Source organism: Euphorbia lathyris, chromosome 3 (genome assembly GCF_963576675.1).
Source record: "Euphorbia lathyris chromosome 3, ddEupLath1.1, whole genome shotgun sequence".
Lineage (NCBI taxonomy): Eukaryota > Viridiplantae > Streptophyta > Magnoliopsida > Malpighiales > Euphorbiaceae > Euphorbia > Euphorbia lathyris.
Genome location: NC_088912.1, coordinates 87,112,572 through 87,133,611, shown reverse-complemented (window position 1 = coordinate 87,133,611; position 21,040 = coordinate 87,112,572). Strand labels below are relative to the sequence as shown.

Genomic DNA, 21,040 nt, shown 5'->3' with positions numbered 1-21,040 from the left:
ATGTCAGTGAATCTAATTTCACCATAACTCAAGGGGCCTTTCCGATAATTAACACTCTGTATACTAAAAATCGAACTCAAAACTTGACCAGATCTAGGATTCACTGAGAGGGCGCTTATTGTGATTTATATGTGCTAAATTGATATTTTTTTCAGTGTTTCTATATATAAAAAACAATTAAAGCCCCGTTCGCTTTTCGACGACCAGTGGATGCAGAAGTCCCCCTAAACCCCCTGGATCCGTCCTGAATGATTCAAATATTTAGGCAAAAGAGAGTTTTATAGAATAATAAACTGCCAACAAGGACAATTTCATTCTCATAGCTGAATTATATTTCGAGTTCCATTTACAATAGAGAGAATTACTATAAAAAGATTGTTTTTTTATATCTCATTTGATCTTTGTTTATTATCATTATTAGTACCTTAAAGATCTCCATCCAAAACTCCACTGTGAATATGGAAGTTAAGATACTTTTAGCCGAAGTTAATGCCTTGTGCTAGTGGTAATTCACTCCCGTAGTTGATTGTGCTGTCAAACAAGAACCAACAATTTTTATTACTGCAAGAATTCCACATGTCGAACAACAACATTCGTGTTCAATGAAAGTAAATTACGGGTCTTTGAATCGATTACCATGTGGAGCGTCGCATGTACTGCTTCCATGAATCGCTTCCTGCTTCACGGCCTCCACCAGTACCTTTCTCACCACCAAAAGCACCACCTATTTCAGCACCATTTGTCGGTATATTTACATTCACAATGCCACAGTCACTTCCAAGTGGCCTGCAATACGGTTAACTTGGTCAAAAAAAATATATCCTAATTTACTCCATTTCCAAAGCTTCTAAAAAGAGGCATAAAAACATCATACAACTCACCCAAGCCACTTGAAGATAGCTTCAGGTCTGCGGGTGAAGATCGAACTACTTAATCCTTGAGGTACTGAATTATTTATCTCAATTGCTTCTTCTAAAGTCTGTACAAACAACCGAGTCTTCAGAACAAGTCTTCGAAGTGAAGGATAATACTTCAACAAAAGGGAACTTATTTCCTGCATAAGTTACCTGAAATTTCATAACATAAAGAACAGGAGCAAATAACTCTTCCTTAACAACTTCGGCTTTTGAAGATATCTCAACTATTGTCGGCTGTACGTAATTCCCTTCAGACTCTATAACTGAACCGCCTGTTAGAATTTTCCCTCCCTGCAAATAATATATAAGATGATTTTAGAAAAAGGACAGGATTCCCGTACAACGTGACATGATCTCCACTTAAAGGAGCTACCCATATCTAGATACAGATAAAACTTCTACCACACAACCTTATTTAAATTATGACAATATAAAATGAAATTCACTCGGTGCAAAGTGAAAATGTCCGACTTAATATCACTAGGACTCCACATATATTAGTTTCAAGTGGTTAGATTTTTGAACTGGCTCGGGAAATCTCGATTTGACTTGGCACAGAAAAAAGAGAGACTAGCAGAACATACCTGGGACTTGATTAGCTCTATTCCCTTCTCAAAGTTCTTCCTTGATTCAGCAGTATGCACTGGACCAAGCAAAGTACCCTTTTCTAATGGATCTCCAACCTTAACTTGTTTGTATACTTTAAGTAGTTGTTCAAGTAGTGTGTCGTATATATTCTCATGAAGGATCTGATAACACAAACAAACAATTTTTTTAGAACGTTTTATCTCCGATCACCATATGATTTATAAAACCAAATCACAAATGTCCAATATACCAGCCTACGGCATGTTGTGCACCGTTGTCCAGCTGTCCCAACGGCAGCAAACAGAATTGAACGAGCAGCTAGTGGGATGTCAGCATCGTCCATCACTATTATTGCATTGTTTCCGCTTAATTCTAGCAAGCATTTACCAAATCTTTGACTCACTGTTTGTTGAACCATAAGGCCTACCTGCAAAACATAAATTTTGTCTGAGAATTTTTTTATCAAATGACTCAAGAAAAGAAAAAACTTGCAGAAGGAATGAAAACATAAATTTTCCTATTTTGGGAAAAGATTGAAGCACCTTTGAACTCCCAGTAAATGAAACCAAAGGAATGCGTGTGTCCTTCGCTATTGCTTGGCCAATATCGGCACCCCCGCAAAAGGATGTAAAAATTGCCGGTGGTAAGTTGTTTCTCTCTAACACCTCAGCTACCAGCTTTGTCGTTGCTATGGTGATTAAAGGTGTTGTTGGTGCACCTTTCCTGTAACAAACAACAAACAACAACAACAAAGCTTTAGTCTCGAAATGATTCGGGGTCGGCTAACATGAACCATCATATGAAACCGTGAAATCAAGTCGTGTCAGCGACACAAATTCGCTCCCTCCACTCCGTCCTATCCACTACCATATTTTCCTCAATTCCCAGTAAACTCATATCACTCTCGATCACCCTCCTCCAAGTTTACTTAGGTCTTCCCCTACCCCTCACCACTATATCCCTTTGCCACTCTTCGGTTCTCCTAACCGGCGCATCAAGCGCTCTACGTTTCACATGGCCAAACCACCTTAGTCGGTTTTCTCTCATTTTATTCTCAATAGATGTGACCCCTACTTTTGTCCTAATTATTTCATTACTCACCCGATCCTTTCTCGTATGACCACACATCCATCTCAACATACGCATCTCCGCCACCAACATCTTATGGATGTGGCAGTGTTTCACTGCCCAACACTCCGTATCATATAACAATGCTGGTCTAATTGCCGTCCGGTAGAATTTTCCCTTCAATCTATTAGGCATGCCGGGGTCACAAAGGAAACCCGTAGCATTGGCGCTTAAATATGAAATCTAGTACTACTATTTTGACATTACATGTTTAATGTGACGCTTTGTGATATTTACATATATCTAGGAAGCCCTTTGTTCTTTCTCAACGATGTAAACTACTTTTTCATCCTAGAGAATTTGCTAGCACGTGATAAATTAAATCTTCAAAAGCTTCAAAGGATAAATCCGAAACTCCAATCAAGAGAAAAGATGGAGATTTCACATTTTAAAACTCCATATGTATGTTATTAAGAGGCAAAAGTGATACAGAGGGTGGATAGATGGTTCGGGTTAAAGCCTAAATGCAGTGAAGATTCTTATATTAAAAGGCAAAGTTGCATCATCCTAGAATAAACAGAAACTTTAGTGCACTAATCCGATTAATTATAAATTTATAACTCACCAAACAACACAATTGCCGCAGACTAATGCTATGCATGCATTCCATCCTGCAAAACAAGATTTCACATGAATTTACGGCAAATATGGATGAGATATATCTATAAGGTCGGCACGAAACACTTGGTGAAGAAGTTCCCAAGGAAGATAATGTACTATTCCACCTCTGAATATGATTCAAGTTACATTGTAACTCATGAAAATTTTAAATGCATAATCAAGATTAATACGGGTAGAAGAAATCACGCATATGCACATCCATTCATGTACAAATCAATCTTTATTGCAAAAATGTTATACAAGTATGCAATTCTGCAGTCATGAAATTGGGAAACAACAAAGGTTTCCTCGAAAGTGAAAGACAAATTTGTTCAAATGCAGCCAAGTTGATACATTAGAAAATATCAATAGCTCAAAAAGAGAACGTACCAAAGAAAAATCTAGTCTGCATCCTTATCTAGATCAATAGATTTTAAGTAAAGTCACTTAATATAATCATGGAAATTAGTATAAATAAAAACCCTTTTCTTCAATTTCAGGACAAGGTATTCTCCGGACTAGAATCAGGATTAGGTATAACGCAAAATTGTTGATTTAAATATTTACTTGACTTGCCTGCCTGACTGACACCTTACAGTATGAAGATAAGAAATGTTTTGAACCATGACGCCCAATATGAACATTCATCTGAATACTATGCAAGAAATTACATCTAATTTAATGGGGTGAGAGAGATAGCGAATGGTGGGCTATTATGTCCTAAAGCATTTGTCATTTAGAAAAGAAAATCACAACCAAGAAGACAGCTAATTTTGAAACGGTAAACACTCACCAAGAACAGCACATGGGAAGTTGAAAGCTGTTATAACACCAACAATCCCTAGAGGATTCCACATCTGCAACCATGTGTGAGAATTTTAAAATAAATAATAAAAAGAATCCCAATTGAAGAGCACAGTCAAGATAGAATACCTCCAACATTGCATGATTTGGACCTGTTAATAAAAAGTAATTATTAATATTACTGGAAAAGTTTTATAATAATGGAGTAAATGAGAGAAATACCAGTCTTAAAAATCTAACAATAGATACGGAAGAAAAAAGTATCCGTTCAGCTAAATTCAAGAAGTTTAAAGAAATAACGAAACAAAAAACCAAAACCAATGTAAACTCACGTTCTGATGGTATTACAGACCCGTTTAGCTGCCGGCTTAATCCAACAGAAAAATCACACATGTCAATGATTTCCTGCAATTGCAATTGTACAACTATATAAGCACGTAACAACAGATTATAATCTAAAATTTGCAATAAACAATAACAGTAGCATAGCAAACCACCATACGACAATAAATATCACAAATAAAATTAAGGTTTGTTTCATAGTGATATGAATATCCAATATGCAGTAACAAAAGCATCGAAAAGTGAAGTAATACAGCATACTTGAACTTCACCAATGCCTTCAGGAACTATTTTCCCCATCTCAAGTGAGACGAGGCGACCAAGGTGCTCAAGCTTTCCCCTTAATGCATCACCAATCTGTCTAACAATATCACCTCTCTTTGGTGCAGGAACCTGCAAATTTAGAATAGGGAAATTTAAGTAGTCCGTAATGGAAAAGCAAATAAAGCGAAACAAGCATATTCTCACCTGCATCCATATCTTTGCTGCTTCACTGCATGCTTTCATGCCTTCCTCATAATCTTCAATCGAACCCTCCACAACTTCAGCTATTGGCTGAGCAAAAACACAATGACATCAACATCTATTAACAACTATAAAGTTGATAACTCGATACACAATGATATCAACAACTATCGGTCCAAAAATTGGCCTCACCACGGTTTTTAAGTGACTTTGCACTGTAACATATAAATAGCATTCAGCACACTATCCGAAACGAAATAAACCAAAGTTGTATTTCACAAGAAAATTTCTAAAGCGCAGACGAATGCCTGAAAACTAATGTAATTCTGATAAGGGATAAACAAAAGAATCCGAGAAAGGTTTGAAAAGGAAAAGGGAATAAAGATGGAATAGGAACACAAATGTTCAAATTCAAGTCATGACATGATCCCTCAGTTCAAATAAATGACTGAACATTGATGAAAAATGCCTTTGTTTAAGAATAAACATCCGATTATGCGAACAATGATTCCATAACATACTTTTCCCCTACAAGTACACCTGAATAGATCATCAAATACCGAACACCGTTACCAAAACTCATCTGAAACATATTTAACAACATCAGAGAGTTGATCTAAGAATTCTAAGAAAACAGCAACATTAGCCATAAAAACCCTCCTAATAAATGCTCTTCTCATCATACAATTTGCAAAGAAGAGTGACATTAACATCAAATTCATACACTAAATCAAGCAGTAATACAAAGCAGAAGTCCATTCACATAATTAAGATAAAAAACATATATATTACTTGGTTGTTTGCAGGATTGGAAGTGGTGATCACAGGACCATTTGCTTTCCAGGTGCCATTCACATAACAACCCAAATTGCGTTCGCTCAACCCAATTTCGCTCAAAAATTCGTACTCTTTCCTTGCAAAACCCATCTGTACCTACAATATGAAGAATACTTTAATACATCAACAAAAGCAAAAATATAACATTCAATCCATGAAAGATCAAATCCGAGATTTAATTGTCACAGAAAAACAACTTTAGAAGTTCCATAAACCATACATCAAAGTAGAAAATTCAGTTCCAAAGACGAGAAATTTCAGGATCGAAAGAAGATACCTTCTTCCCCTATTCCCCAAAAAAGCAAAATTATGAAAACCCTTAAACGGAGTGAACTAAAGAATCAAAATTTGTAAGACAAGAAAATCAAAAGCAGATCATTGATGGGGAGAAGATGAGAATACCGTGATCTGGAATTGGTTTTTGAGCAGAAGAAGATCGAAATAATGGGGAATGGGAAGATAAAGGTTTTATAAAAAGGGAGAGGGAAGAGATCACAGACAGAGAGACGTGGAGTAACGAGCCAAGTGTTTGTATGTTTGATTGCAATGGATTAGATTTAGGATAGCAACTGATGACAATTTCGTAATGTCAGCAATTTTAGTTTAATTGTTTATTTGGTTGTCACTGTCATCACTCCACTTAATCATTATCCTAAAATAAGTTTAATTCTCCATAAAAAAAAAAGGGGGGGACAATTACAAAACTAGCACCTTTTGAAGGGTTAGTTTTTTTTTCTAACTCCTTTTGAGAAACTCACCAAAACTAACACATTTCATTAACGAAATTCCAACCTTACCCTCATCTCTAACACTCCGCTCCCGCTCTTCAACATTCGAACTTCCATCACTCTAACCTAACACCCCTCTATTCCTCTCTCTAACTTTCCGGCGATTCATTGGTCGATTCTGTACATTTCATCCGGCGAATCTCTGTTACTTCGAGTGGGCATGGCGAGAACACCAAGCTCAGACAACGAATCGAATTCAGAAGGAAGAACGAAAAAGAGGGTAAATAACTTGACTTTACATTTGCGTTTCTCTCTTGTATTGCATGTACATTTGTTGTGTTTGAGAAGGAATATTTCGTTTCGTTTCGTTTACTGCTTCTGGTGTTAGGGTTTTTTCTGGGTTCGTCTGGTGTTAGGAAGTCATTCGGTTTGGTTGAAATTCGTCGATGTGTATGTTCATTGGCAACCTAATTGTAGATAATACATAGTCATAGACAGCCTAATGGCCGATAGAACATCCTTATCGACGATATATTGCCGATATAACATTCATATCGTCGATCTAATTACCGATAGAACATTCATATCGACGTTATATTGCCGATAGAACATTCATATCGACGAACTATTACTGATAACTCTCTTATTTTAGCATACACTAGCTCATTCTAGCTCAACGTTATAATTAGCTTAATTGTATGTTCCCTGATGATATGTCTACAACATTTTTCAGCATGATCGTGTAGACAAGAGGAAGAGAGATGAGCATGGATCTCCTTCGAAGAAGAAAGCCAAGAAGAAAGAGCAGGAGGCGAGGGAGAAGAAAGAGCAGGAGGAGAGGGAGAAGAGAGAACATGAGGAAAGGGAGAAGAAACAGCAGGAGGAGATGGAGAAGAAAGAGCAGGAGAGGGAAATTGTTATAATGATTGATGTAAGTTTGTTTTTAACGTTTAATATGGTGCTTTTAACATAGACTAATGATATAATCTGTGTTTCTAATTGGTGTTTTAACAGGATGAGAGCCATGGCGGCCATGATGCTGAGATCGATCATGGACAGCTTACTCTTCTGGTTAACCAAGTTGTCCAATCATCTTTACCTAGACGTGAAGACAAAGGAGAAATAGAAGATTTGACTATGGAGGTTAAACATGAGGAGGAAGGGCAGGGTAAAAGAGGAGGTAGAGGAGGTGGAAAAGGAGGAGGAAGAGGGAGAGGAGGGGGGGTAAGGGATGCAGGAGGAAGGGATGGAAGGGGAGGAAGAGGGACAAGAGGAGGAAGAAGAGGGAGAGGAAGGGATGGAAACATCAAGGAGGAAGAAGTGAAAGGGAGACCCCAGCGAGAAAAGAAACGTGGGAAAGACGTTAAGTCACCATTCACTGATCCTCGGATGGAATATCATTTTGATGATGATGATGCCCAGTACCCCGTGGAACAACACGATGGTCGCGATCGTATAAAAGGACACCTTCTACAGGCATATGACGACTGGAAGAAGAGTACCCCCCATGATCAGCTGAGGAAGTTAGGTGGAACCGATTGGGGACAGACTGTATCGTGGTTTGAAGAGGCAGAGATAACTGGAAAGTACATAGACAGCCAAGTAAGATATTGCTCACTTTCCATGTTTTGGTTTATATTGTTCACTTTGTATGTGTTGTGTTTGTACTTATTTTTGCATGTGTTGCAGCTTGTAAATGCATTTTTGTGGTTATTGAACGGAAAATACGTCCATCAGAGTCAGGATTGGACTGCCATCGACTCAAATTTCTTTGGATTTATGGAGTTTGCAAATATGACCAAGAATTATGACAAACCCGGAGAATGGGGACAATCCAAGTTGTTTGTGCAACGAATCAATGGGATGAAAGAGTTTCACACTCGGCCTTGGTATGAGGTTAAACATGTGCTAATACCCATCAACTATAAAGGAGAACACTGGTTACTCGGTGTGTTCTACGTGGAAGAAATGAGGATGGAGTTCTATGATAGTCTGGAGTCAAATGCATCCAACGAATCAATAGACAAATGGCTAGAACCCCGGTTTCATATTATGACAAGAGCAATGGAAGAGGCCGATTATTGGAATAAAAGTGGGAGGCCTGATAACGGTAATCGATTGATAAAGTGGGAGAGGGCTCGCGGGTACCCACAACAGCTGCGCAAATCCAATGATTGTGGTGTCTTCCTATGCTTGTTTGCTCAGCATTATGTTGAAAAAGGGCCATTATGCACGGATTATGGATTCTCCAGGTTTGATGGACGTTTCTATAGGCTGCGGGTGTGCTTGGAACTCTTCAACCAACGATTGTTCAACCAGAATGATCTAATTACAAGGCCTAATTTGCTTGGATTGTAATCTTTTGTAAAATGTAAACGTTTGTTGGTAACTTATTAATGTAAATTGTTGGTAACTTATGAATGTAAATTGTTGGTAACTTATTAATGTAAATTGTTGGTAACTGATTAATGTAAATTATTGGTGATAGACGCTTGTTCGTAATAGGACAGATGGGAACATATCGGCGTCTATATAGCCGATATGGGACCATATCGGCGTTAACGTAGGACAGATGGGAGCATATCGGCGTTAACGTAGGACAGATGGGAACATATCGGCGTCTACGTAGGACAGATGGGATCATATTGGCGTGTACGTAGGACAAATGGGATCATGGAAGGCGTGTATATAGTCGATATGGGACCATATCGGCGTCTATATAGTCGATATGGGATCATATCGGCGTTAACGTAAGACATATGGGACCATATCGGCGTCTATATAGTCGATATGGGATCATATCGGCGTTAACGTAAGACATATGGGACCATATCGGCGTCTATATAGTTGATATGGGATCATATCGGCGTTAATGTAGGACATATGGGAACATATCGGCGTCTATATATGACATATTGTTGCGTAAACTCCTGATTCAAAAGACACAAACTCTCACTCGTTTAATTATCATGGAAAAAATACACAAATTATCAATACAGAAATTATCAATACAGAAGATAGAGTACATTATTTGCCAGCTGAGTTTTTAGAGCAGCTTGCTTCACTCGATATTGTTGGTGGAAGCTGAGATGGAACTCGTAACATACTAGTACAATTCGCTCGATTATGACCAGTATGCTCGCATCTGGTGCATCTTGTTGGAGTTACCTCCTCACCCCTTGACGGTATTCGGCTTTGATTTCTCGGACGTCCCACTCTAGGCGCAGCTTTTTTAGGAGGAAGCACCCGCTTAGGAGTCTCACAAACTTTCCATTCAGACTGGTGGCCTAGTGGATGTATGGGTTCATGGTACGACAATCGTACAGTCTCATTTTTGTAGTAGCGATGCACCCACGCATATGCATTCTCTAATCGATGCATTGATGCAATCTTACATACATGTCTGCATGGAAATTGTGACAATTGCCATTTCCTACACGTGCATGTTCCCGCGCGCAGATTCACTATTCCACCCTTACCTCGATCGCCAATTTCAAAATTGTGAGCATCAATGGGCTTATATGAACACCAAACTGACTTATTGACATGTTTATGCATCTTCTTGTTATAAAATGCGGACAAATATGTCTCCCGTTCCCCTACAAAAACATTTTCAATATATGAGCATATAAGAACTATTAGTACATTATACTAGGGACAAGGTCCTAATATCAAACCTGTTTTTGTGCGTCTCTCATGAAACCATGCTTGGAGGATTGTCCTTATATACTCAACCAACAATGTGATCGGTAGACGTCTACCATCTCCCATTCTCACGTTGAATGATTCTGATATGTTTGTCGTCATAATGTTATACCGACGTGCGCAAAAGTACGCACGTGTCCATTTCTCTCTTCGAGCTTCCTCTAGGTAGTCCGCTGCCCCCAGACATATACTACGAAGTCTGGCGAATCTTTCCTGGAAATCAGAGGTCCGCCAGGCTTTTGCAACTTGCCAATACGCTATGTCTAACTTTTTCCCGCCCCCAAACTTAGCCTTCACATTCTGTTTCAAATGCTGAGCACAACTTCCATGTACCACATTTGGATACACCATATTGACTACATAATCAATGCTCTTATTCCTATCTGATATTATGACGAGGTCTTCAACATCACCAATACATTCTTTCAACCTGGTGAAGAAATAAGCCCATGATTCATTACATTCATTCGGCCCAATTCCGAATGCAATTGGGTAAATTTGATTATTACCATCCTTTCCAACTGCAACATAAAGTACCCCGCCATATTTAACCTTTAAGTGTGTTCCATCTACACATATAACGGGGCGAATATGTGCGTTAAAACCCTGGATTGAAGCACCCATGGCCATGAAGAAGAATTTGAAATTATCTTCATCGTCAGTTTCAATATGTGTCACCGTACCTGGATTAACAAATTTCAGTGTCTCACAATAATCAGGTAACAACATGTACGATTCTTCAGGTGTACCACTCGTGCTATCTACCGTCCAACATCTTGCTCTCCAAGCTTGCATGTAAGATAAGTTGATTGAAAATAATTTTTCAATCTCCCAAATGATGTGACTTGGACGGTACACCCGATTCTCCATATCTAACTTCTCACTAAGTATGATACCTGCTACTCGTTTCCCCACTTGCTTATGATGTGGCAATAGTTGTCCACCCCTATCACAAGTGTGACTGTCCATACTGTCAATTCTCCGAAGCATGAATATATCTGAACCGAGTATGACTCCACCTCTATCCCGCCACTTGCATGTGTCAACATGCTTGCATCGGACCTCAAACAAAGGCTTAGTTGATCTGTGCACCTTCCATTCGAACATATTATCAATTGAATATCTCCCAAGTGCATCTTGCAGTTCTCGTTTGCTTTTGAACATATCATGCGCCTTCAACCCACCATCCCCCGAAGATTCTGTAGTTTTCATCGGAATGTCTCCATCCTCTGGTACTTGTGGAACAAACCGAAATGGATCCGTTCTCCTTCTCATTCCTGCTTCATCATCAATCTCATGCAAACTTGGTTAAACATTATCAATCGATGGTTCTGAAACGGATCTTTGGCGATCATCGTTATCATATACGTGATCATCATTGTCAAATCCATTGTAGTCGTTATCATATCCATGGTCATCGTTATCACATCCATTACCATATCCTTGATCATCCCCGTGCACTACATTATCATACCCACAATTGTGATCCAATGTAATATCGTCTAGCCCAACAGGAGATTGGGTATATGGATTCATGACATGTTTTGCCGGACCACGAGTCTCAATTGCTATGTTAGGTACACAATAACTTATTCTGGTTGCCTCTACTTCAGCAACATTTTGTGGCCATAATTCACCAATAATTGGTCGTCTTACTTCTGCAACAATTGGTCGTTTTACTTCCGCAACATTTGGTCGCCGTACTTTAGCAACCATTAGTCGCCTTACTTCCGCAACACTTGTTCGAGAAGTCATACTCACATATAATGGCATCACATCGGGTTTATTCCATCTACAAAACTCAATGAAACCAGTAATATCAATGTCATCCACTATGTGTGCTAATCTTCCAAAAAGTTTATTTGGACCGTATGTTGTGTGCATTGCCATTTGTATGTCAAAACAGGCTGCATCAAATTCAAGGAAGCGTGAATTCTATCTCTCAAAGTTTGATAATCAGTTGGCGTTGAAAAATGGAGCACCTTCGATTGACCACCAACGTATATCATAGTGTCCATGGGCCCCTCTTTTTTCCATTCTCCATCCCACGAAAGCATACACAGACAAATATTCGGGGTGGACATATTTCTGCATTATCATAAACACATAAGTAAATTATATATTATTGTAACTAAACGAAGAAAGCTAACGAAAATTATATATTATTGGTATACACACTTCAAACTATAAGATATGTCGATATATGTCGATACAACTTAAATATAGACACATATCGGCACATATCTACGATGCATTCTCGTGATAGATGTCGATAGTGATCATGTATCGACTGATTTCGACGAAGAGGATCAAAAGACATTTTTCTAGAATGATCTGTTAAGCGGAGCCTTAAATACATGTAATGATCACTTTGACTTTCACTCTTCTTCTAATATCACTCTAAGCATTAAATACGTCGATATATGTCGATACAACATAGGTTTCGACACCTATCGGCACATATCGACATATAACGGCACATATCTACGAAGTATTGTCGTGATAGATGTCGATAGTGCTCATATATCGACATATATCGACGGAATATGAATAGACTTTTTTCTAGAATGATCTGTTAATGAGCATTAAATGCAGGTAATGATTAGTTTGACTTTCACTCTTCTTCGCATATGAATCTATAGTCTGTTGAGATTCCCCATGCATATTACAGTTCCTTCTCCTATAAATAGACTCGTTGTCTGTTCATAGTTTATTATTCATTCTAGTAAACTCTTCAGCTCTCAAGTTTATCAAAAAAATGGCAGCGACACCACCAGGATCACCACAGTCGCCACCACCACCACCACCTCATCCTCTGCTCGAGTTCGAAGAACTCATGGCTGCTTTCATCCTTTCGTTCCGTGATGGGGACACGGACGAAATAGTGAGGTTCATGAGGGGCATGGCACACACCATGTCTTGGGCTGCGGATGAAACGTCTGACCTTCTAGAGTCAGTCATAGGACAAAATAGGCGGCTGAGGAGGACAGTGAGGCGCCTCAAGAGGGACTTGGAGAAGTCCAGGAAGGACTACGCTGACGCATTAATGGGTCCTGAATACCTTTGATGTGTCTAGTTTATTATGTGTTTTTTTTGTTTTTAATGTTTACGTACTTTTATTAGGTGTTTTGTGTTTGTTTCTTTTTTTTTGTTTATGTGTTTTGTGTTTTTCTATTATGTTTTACTGTGTTTTTTTTCGTTTTTTTTTATGTTTTATGTATTTTTTTCCTTATTTTAATGTAAAAATATGGTTCTTATATATGCTTTATGTGCTTTGTGTTTGAATTTTATGATTTAGAATGGAAAATCACACATTTCTGTCTATCGATATTCATCTTATATCGACAAATATCGACACTGTCGGGAAAACCACAGATTGAAGTTCCAAATCAAATGCATCTTCTTACAACAATGTCACTCATTTTAGGGTTTCGCACGAACAGTAATAGCATGAAATGGCAACAGCAACGATATACATTGGGTTTTAGAGAAACAAAATGATACATCTTAACCATGAATAGGACGAAGCTTTAAATATTGTAAATAAATGTAAAACTTACTTGATTGTGTATAAAATCTTGAAGCACACACTGTGGGTTGGATTGAATGTTGATCGGCGTCTGTAAATTGATCCCGTTCTTTAGAGAGAGAGAGAGATAGTGAGAGAGAGAGCGAGAGCGAGAGCGGGACGAAAAGGGGGAAATGGGGGGAAAGACAACGTTATAAAAGGTTAGAGATGAGGGTAAGGTTGAAATTTAGTTAATGAAATGTGTTAGTTTTGGTGAGATTTTGAAAGTGTGTTAGAAAAGAAAACTAGCCCTTTAAAAGGTGCTAGCTTTGTAATTATCCCAAAAAAAAAGTTTAATTCGAGTTTAGACCCACAATTCATTAATTAATCTTTAAATAAGATTGCACGTGGCTCTTTAAACCCAAGAACCAAGTAATAATCTGAGCTATTTGTCGGAAAATGCAGCTCTCCGGCGGAACAGCAATCATCTGTCTATCTTTCTCTATATGAATCTGATGATGAAAGAGGAAGAAGGGTTAGCTTAGCAAGCTTTGTTATTGATAAATTCTGTAGGTTTTCCGTGGAATTCTCTTCTAATGTGATGACTAAGCGCCGGTTTGGTTTAGATATTGTTTGTCGTTGTTGTTTGGTGTAAAATGCAATCAAGAGTTCACTAAAAAAATACCTAAAACTTTCTATTTTAAAGTGAAAAAAAAACAGAAACATGAAAAGAAGCAACCGAATAGAAGCAACTGAATACCCTTGAATCAGTATCAGGGCCGGTCCTGACAATTTAGGGGCCCTAAGCAAAACTGTTACAAATCTTAGATTTCATCATAATATTAGACAAACATAATTGCCCAGATGTTTGAATAAGATGATTTTCACAAACACTTAATAACAGTCAGAACAGCGTACCTTGATCCATGACGATTACAATCTAGTTCTTCGTAAATCATGAGAATTGTGTTTCTCTCACTTAACCGTTTAGACTTTACAGATTTTCTAGATGGAGAGAAAATAACTTTTACATAGGTTTGAGAGAGAACCAATTCTGATTTATGTTCTATAAATATACCTTCCATCAAGGTATCTCTTCATCCATAAGGTACCTTTTCATTAATGAACCAATAGGATTCAACGTACCTTTCATTAATCAATCAATATGATTGATCATACCCTTTCGTGAACTGACCAATAGGATTTATTGTTTTATTTTATCAAACATTAAGTATATAATATACTAGGACCATATTTTAACTTGATGTAAATTATGGAAAATCCAACATTCTCCCACTTGGTCCGTGTGAAATTATATATACAATTTAATAACAAACATAAGGCGCGCATTAAAATAAATTCATTATCTTACTGGTCATAACATAAAGTCATTGTTAAGCAATAAGACTAATAAGGATCATAGCAGTTCTATGTCAGTTTATCGGCATAGTCCCTTCTATGTATCACAATATAAATCTTATACTCAAAATGAATTATAATAAGGTTTTCATGATGGTCCAACAATAATGTCTTTGTTAGAGACTATATCCTGTTTAATGAGCTCAGAGTGTCAAATACATTATAACATAAGATATAATTATAACATCATTAGTGATATCCGATAATCTCCATTCTGTCAACATGTTCCCTAAATACCTTAGGGGATAATCCTTTTGTCAACGGATCCGCACCATAACATTTGTGCTAATATGTTCCATTGACACTCTTTGTTTCTGAACTTCTTCTTTAACAACAAGGTATTTAATTTCCATATGTTTAGCACCTTGAGAATACTTGTCTTTATAAAAAAGAAGACTGCTGCAGAATTATCACATTAAATTTTCAGTGGCTTGGCAATACTATCGACAATTTCAAGTCCTGAAATAAAGTTTCGCAACCATAATACATGAATCGTGGCCTCAAATCATGCTAAGAATTCAACCTCCATAGTGGATGTAGCAATTATTGATGCCTTTAATATATGCTTTCGGAGACAACCTCAATAATCCTTGTGATTTATCACGAAATATTTCTATTCCAATCACATAGGATGCCTCAACCATATCTTTCATTTCAAAGCTTTTAGAGATAAATTCTTTAGTTTGACGTAGTAAACCAAGATCATTAGTTGCAAGCAAGATATCGTCAACATACAGAACTAGAATTATAAACTTACTCCCACTGATCTTCAGATATATACATCGATCAACAATGTTTTCCTTAAATCCAAAAGATGAAGGAATTAAGAACAAACGCTACTAGAAAATTTTCATTCACTTCCATTTCCATAGACTTTAGTCTTGTAGCAATATTAGACATTTCAATAATATCTTGATGCATGGTACAAGAACCATCAAACTTAATAGTGGTTAAAGTACCCATTAGTGTCCCAGCAAGAGACTTATTATGTTCTATAAATATACCTTCCATCAAGGTATCTCTTCATCCATAAGGTACCTTTTCATTAATGAACCAATAGGATTCAACGTACCTTTTCATTAATCAATCAATATGATTGATCATACCCTTTCGTGAACTGACCAATAGGATTTATTATTTTATTTTATCAAACTACGTAAGTATATAAAATCAATAATTTAATTGTTGTTGTTTATTTTCAAATAACAATTAATCAAATCTTGCATAATATCATAAAGCTTCATCATTGAACAAATTAAAACAATTACATGAAATCAATTTTGGTTAAAGCATATGACACAATAATTTAAACCAAAATTAGTTTTCTGTAATAAGAGATAATGATTAAAACAGAACATCACAAATGCAGCAGATACAATTATAAACACAGTGGATAAATTATGTGAAAACATAATTGGAAAATCATCAATTCACAACAAGGCTCTGATACCACATGTTAGAAATCTTAGATTTCATCATAATATTAGACAAACATAATTGCCCAGATGTTTGAATAAGATGATTTTCACAAACACTTAATAACAGTCAGAAGAGCGTACCTTGATCCATGACGATTACAATCTAGTTCTTATTTTGAATGGATTATGATTGCAGAACATCATAAATGCAGCAGATACAATTATAAACACAGCGGATAAATTATGTGAAATCATAATTGGAAAATCATCAATTCACAACAAGGCTCTGATACCACATGTTAGAAATCTTAGATTTCATCATAATATTAGACAAACATAATTGCCCAGATGTTTGAATAAGATGATTTTCACAAACACTTAATAACAGTCAGAAGAGCGTACCTTGATCCATGACGATTACAATCTAGTTCTTCGTAAATCACGAGAATTGTGTTTCTCTCACTTAACCGTTTAGACTTTACAGATTTTCTAGATGGAGATAAAATAACTTTTACATAGGTTTGAGAGAGAACCAATTCTGATTTATGTTCTATAAATATACCTTCCATCAAGGTATCTCTTCATCCATAAGGTACCTTTTCATTAATGAACCAATAGAATTCAACGTACCTTTTCATTAATCAATCAATATGATTGATCATACCCTTTCGTGAACTGACCAATAGGATTTATTGTTTTATTTTATCAAACATTAAGTATATAATATACTAGGACCATATTTTAACTTGATGTAAATTATGGAAAATCCAACAAAAACAAGTAGTAAGGGCCCCTTTAATATAAAATTTACTAATTGATTTTGGGTTAAGGTGCAAAATACCCCTAACGTTTTGGATCAGGAGCAATTTTACTCATAATACCTAAAATGGTGCAATTTTACCCCTAACGTTGGAAGCCAATAGCAATTTTACCCCTAACATTGATAAATTGGGTTAATTTGATAAATATTTCATCAAATTGTCTTCTCGATCATGAATCTTGTCATCTACACTTCACATGCGTCATTTCATCCGTAACAAATCACAAACAAATGTTGGGATGTAAAAAAAATAAATAAATTATACTGTCTTTTGTACGAATTGGACAAAAAAATTCAAAAAATTCACCGAATTTTTAAATATTAATCTTCAGTTCTATTATTAAATTATAAAACACACGAAATCTTTTTTTAGAACGAATTGATATGCAATTGGTGCAAAATGAGAGACAAAAACATCTGTGTTTTATAATTGTGTCTGAAATTGACCTAAATTATCAACGTTAGGGGTAAATTTGCTATTGGCTACCAATGTCAGGGGTAAAATTGCTCCTTACTCAAAACGTTACGAGTAATTTTGCACCTTAACCCATTGATTTTTATTCATATCATTGTATAAATTAATTTTTAATTTTCAAAATTTAATCAAGGTAATAAAATGAATTTTTTTTATTTTTAAATTTAATCAAATTAAAAATAGTTATTCTAAAATGAGGTAATAAAATGAAACTTGTCCTCACTCAAAACGTTACGAGTAATTTTTCACCTTAACCCATTGATTTTTATTCATATCATTGTATAAATTAATTTTTAATTTTCAAAATTTAATCAAGGTAATAAAATGAATTTTTTTTAATTTTTAAATTTAATCAAATTAAAAATAGTTATTCTAAAATGAGGTAATAAAATGAAACTTGTCTTCTTACTCTTGACTACCCATAACATTTATATATTAAAAATACATCAAAAAAATATCAAAAAAAAGACAAAGATGAGAATCAAACTCATACCCTCTTTAATGGGAAGACAATGTATTACCATTATGCTAGTCTGAATTTATGTATAACACTTAAAACATATGCAATTTATTTACAAACCTAAATTTTTTTTGGGCCCCCTTCCAGCCTTGGGCCCTAGGCCGGCGCACCCTGGGCCTATGCCCAGGGCCGGCCCTGATCAGTATGTTCTCAAAGGACGATAAAACAAATATGATTTAACATACATGAGAATACGTGAACTCTTATTTATATACTTCCATTCATATTTATAGCAATTCACTTATTATATTTTTTTTAAAAAAAATTAATGCCCTGTAACATAAAAAAAAGCTACAAAATAGAAATATCATTTTGTTCGGAACCATTATCTAAACAGGACTTTCAAAGCGGATAACATAAGATCATCGTGTCTAGCCTCTGATCTGTACCTATCGGTAGGTTATTCAGCTCAGGCTTCAATTGCAGACTCATCAGATAATATTTGCATGTTATCAATACCCCTGAAGAACGCTTTTTAAGATTGAAACGATGTCATTATACCTATTTCAGACCACACAGGCTAGGATTTTATGAAAAATGTCTTTATAAACCCTATGAATGCATATCACGTGTACATATGCCAACAATGGACATTTTAAAGGTTTCCTACCGTTTCAAATGTGCCTTTATAAGCATGTTGTCACTTTATCATTCTCCCTTTCACTGTTCACATATCATTTTTCTACAAACAAGACAACTCAATGAAGAAATCCTTACTTCATCGCTCTCCCTTTTGCTCTGACAACCATTCTTTTTTCCTTCTCTACGTATTCCCGTAAGCTTTGATGTTTTTTTCTTTATTTTCATTTGTTTTGTCTCCTATTTTATTTGTGACCATTTTCTGCTTCTTTTTTACTGTGGTATGATCTAAAATAGAGAAAGTCATCATCCCCTATGAAATAGTACCCCTTTCGTAGAGTCATCTTATTCTGATGCAACCCAGTCCCCAAACACATGAACAAATTATAATTCTAAGGATAACTCTTCGAAAGAGACAGTAGATATAAGTGATTCTAAAGAAATTGACCTTTCCCCTAAAATAAAAAAAATGTGACACTTCGAGTTTGAGATATGGTATCTGAAATGACCAAAAAACATGTTACTGATATGTGTAGGACTTACCATTGGTTAAGAAAATGTACATTCATCATACCCAGTCCAAGACAAAGGACGAATAGTCCCTTAAAGAATATTTCTCCATTTACCACCATCAAACTAACTATGTTTTTAATAACTGTTATTGGACACCCTAGGTTCGGTTCTATAAACATTTCAATTATGTCCTACTTAAGATCACCCAAATATCTGGTGTGAACTGGTGTGCATTCACTAGTTATGACTGAATCTGGGTAGACCTTTAAATGCTCGAATGTTCCAAAAGATGGCTTCTCATGGACTCTAAAGGTATAAAGATCACTACACATTCTACAATAAGAGCCAATTTTCGATAGGAGTAATTTGGCTCGAAGCCAGGTTCAAATACCGTAACACTTCTTGAAAGAAGAAACTCGAAATCCATTCTCTAGATGGGCTTTGTACAATATGAAGGCATTATCTTCCATCCCCCTATTGGCTAAAACGCAGGCCCCAAGGCTTTCAACTTATAAGCTCCCCCCCAACATGAATGGTTATCAACGCAATATCCTCGAGGGTAAGTATACTCGTAACGTCACCTGAAAGATAACATTTTTTAGGAGTAGGGCACATAATATATAGTGATTAAATTTTTTCCCTAAAACACAATATTGGTTATTCTCATCCCACAACCTAGTCTTCACCTTTTGGGTATAAGTTAGGGAGACCTGTATTAGCTTTTTTAAACTTACGGGAGCATAAAAAAAATTTGGTAATCGCTCCACGGTAGGGAAGAAAATCCTAGTGTACCGTGTAACAATCTCGAGTCTCTCTGGCTTTTCGACAAATTGACCTTTATCTCTTTTACTAGAATCGTTTGTCCAAGAAATCTCTAGTGAATAGGAGGGTTTGGGTATTTCACAAACAATAGACTCAAGGAAACGATTTTCGATTTCTAAAGGGACAGCATATGAGAATTCACACACAATAACAGAGAAAGGAAGAAAGAAAAAATATATGGAAAAACTTATAAGAAGGCTAACCTGAATACAAATGAAGCCTTTTTTTTTATTGATTTTGAGTTAAAATGAAGAGCTTTTGCATCTTTTCCTCTTTATATCCGAGTTCCACTAAAGATGAAATGGTCTTATGACTCAGCCTAAGTATATAAATTTCTACTTCTAAGTAAATTGTTGATCCTGTTAAACGACAGTTATTAACACCCCAATGAATGACAATAAGTTTCGAGATAAGTGCAAAAGATTCCGATATTAATTTCCTCTGACATCAAATGATCGAATCAAAACGGGGGAGGGGGAAATCTGTTTCGAACTCAGATTTCCCAAGGCCCATCTCGCTTTTGAAATCCCACAAGTGTTGGTCCCGTGTGATTAGTCCCAAGGGGGGGGGTTAGGAACTAATGTAACTTTTTCGATTTTAATTAAGCTGACTTAATATATTTTCTTTGAGTTGAATAACTCAGCTTTGGTCAGCACGGCCTATTGTAGCGTAAGATAGCTTTAAACAGATATTGACTAGAGCTATTTAGCATATGAGTTGGGAATTGACACTTTTGTGGTCAGCTTTCAACTCAGCACTCTTATTTACTCAATATCAATTTAGACAATTTGTATGCTGAGTAAATATAACAAGCAACACATACAGATATATATATATATATATATATATATA

At 36.2% G+C, this 21,040-nt stretch overlaps 1 protein-coding gene across 3 annotated transcripts; it reads right to left on the bottom strand.

Moving 5' to 3' along the window:
* Positions 1-276: 276 nt before the first annotated feature.
* LOC136223072 (aldehyde dehydrogenase family 7 member B4) lies at positions 277-6,239 on the bottom strand. 3 transcript variants are annotated; one of them, XM_066010864.1, is made up of 15 exons: positions 6,084-6,239; positions 5,637-5,777; positions 4,848-4,934; positions 4,641-4,772; positions 4,370-4,442; positions 4,167-4,189; positions 4,027-4,090; positions 3,199-3,244; positions 2,048-2,228; positions 1,756-1,932; positions 1,502-1,666; positions 1,068-1,208; positions 882-979; positions 637-786; positions 277-531 (listed from the first exon to the last, which is right to left on the bottom strand). In XM_066010864.1, exons 2-15 carry the CDS (start codon positions 5,769-5,771, stop codon positions 477-479), a joined length of 1,527 nt encoding a protein of 508 aa, XP_065866936.1. In that variant the 5' UTR covers positions 5,772-5,777; positions 6,084-6,239; the 3' UTR covers positions 277-476. The 3 variants fall into 3 exon arrangements, with proteins under 3 accessions (XP_065866936.1, XP_065866937.1, XP_065866938.1); XM_066010865.1 differs by lacking the exon at positions 6,084-6,239 and adding an exon at positions 5,902-5,967; XM_066010866.1 differs by lacking the exon at positions 6,084-6,239 and adding an exon at positions 5,959-5,967.
* Between the last annotated feature and the right edge of the window lie 14,801 nt (positions 6,240-21,040).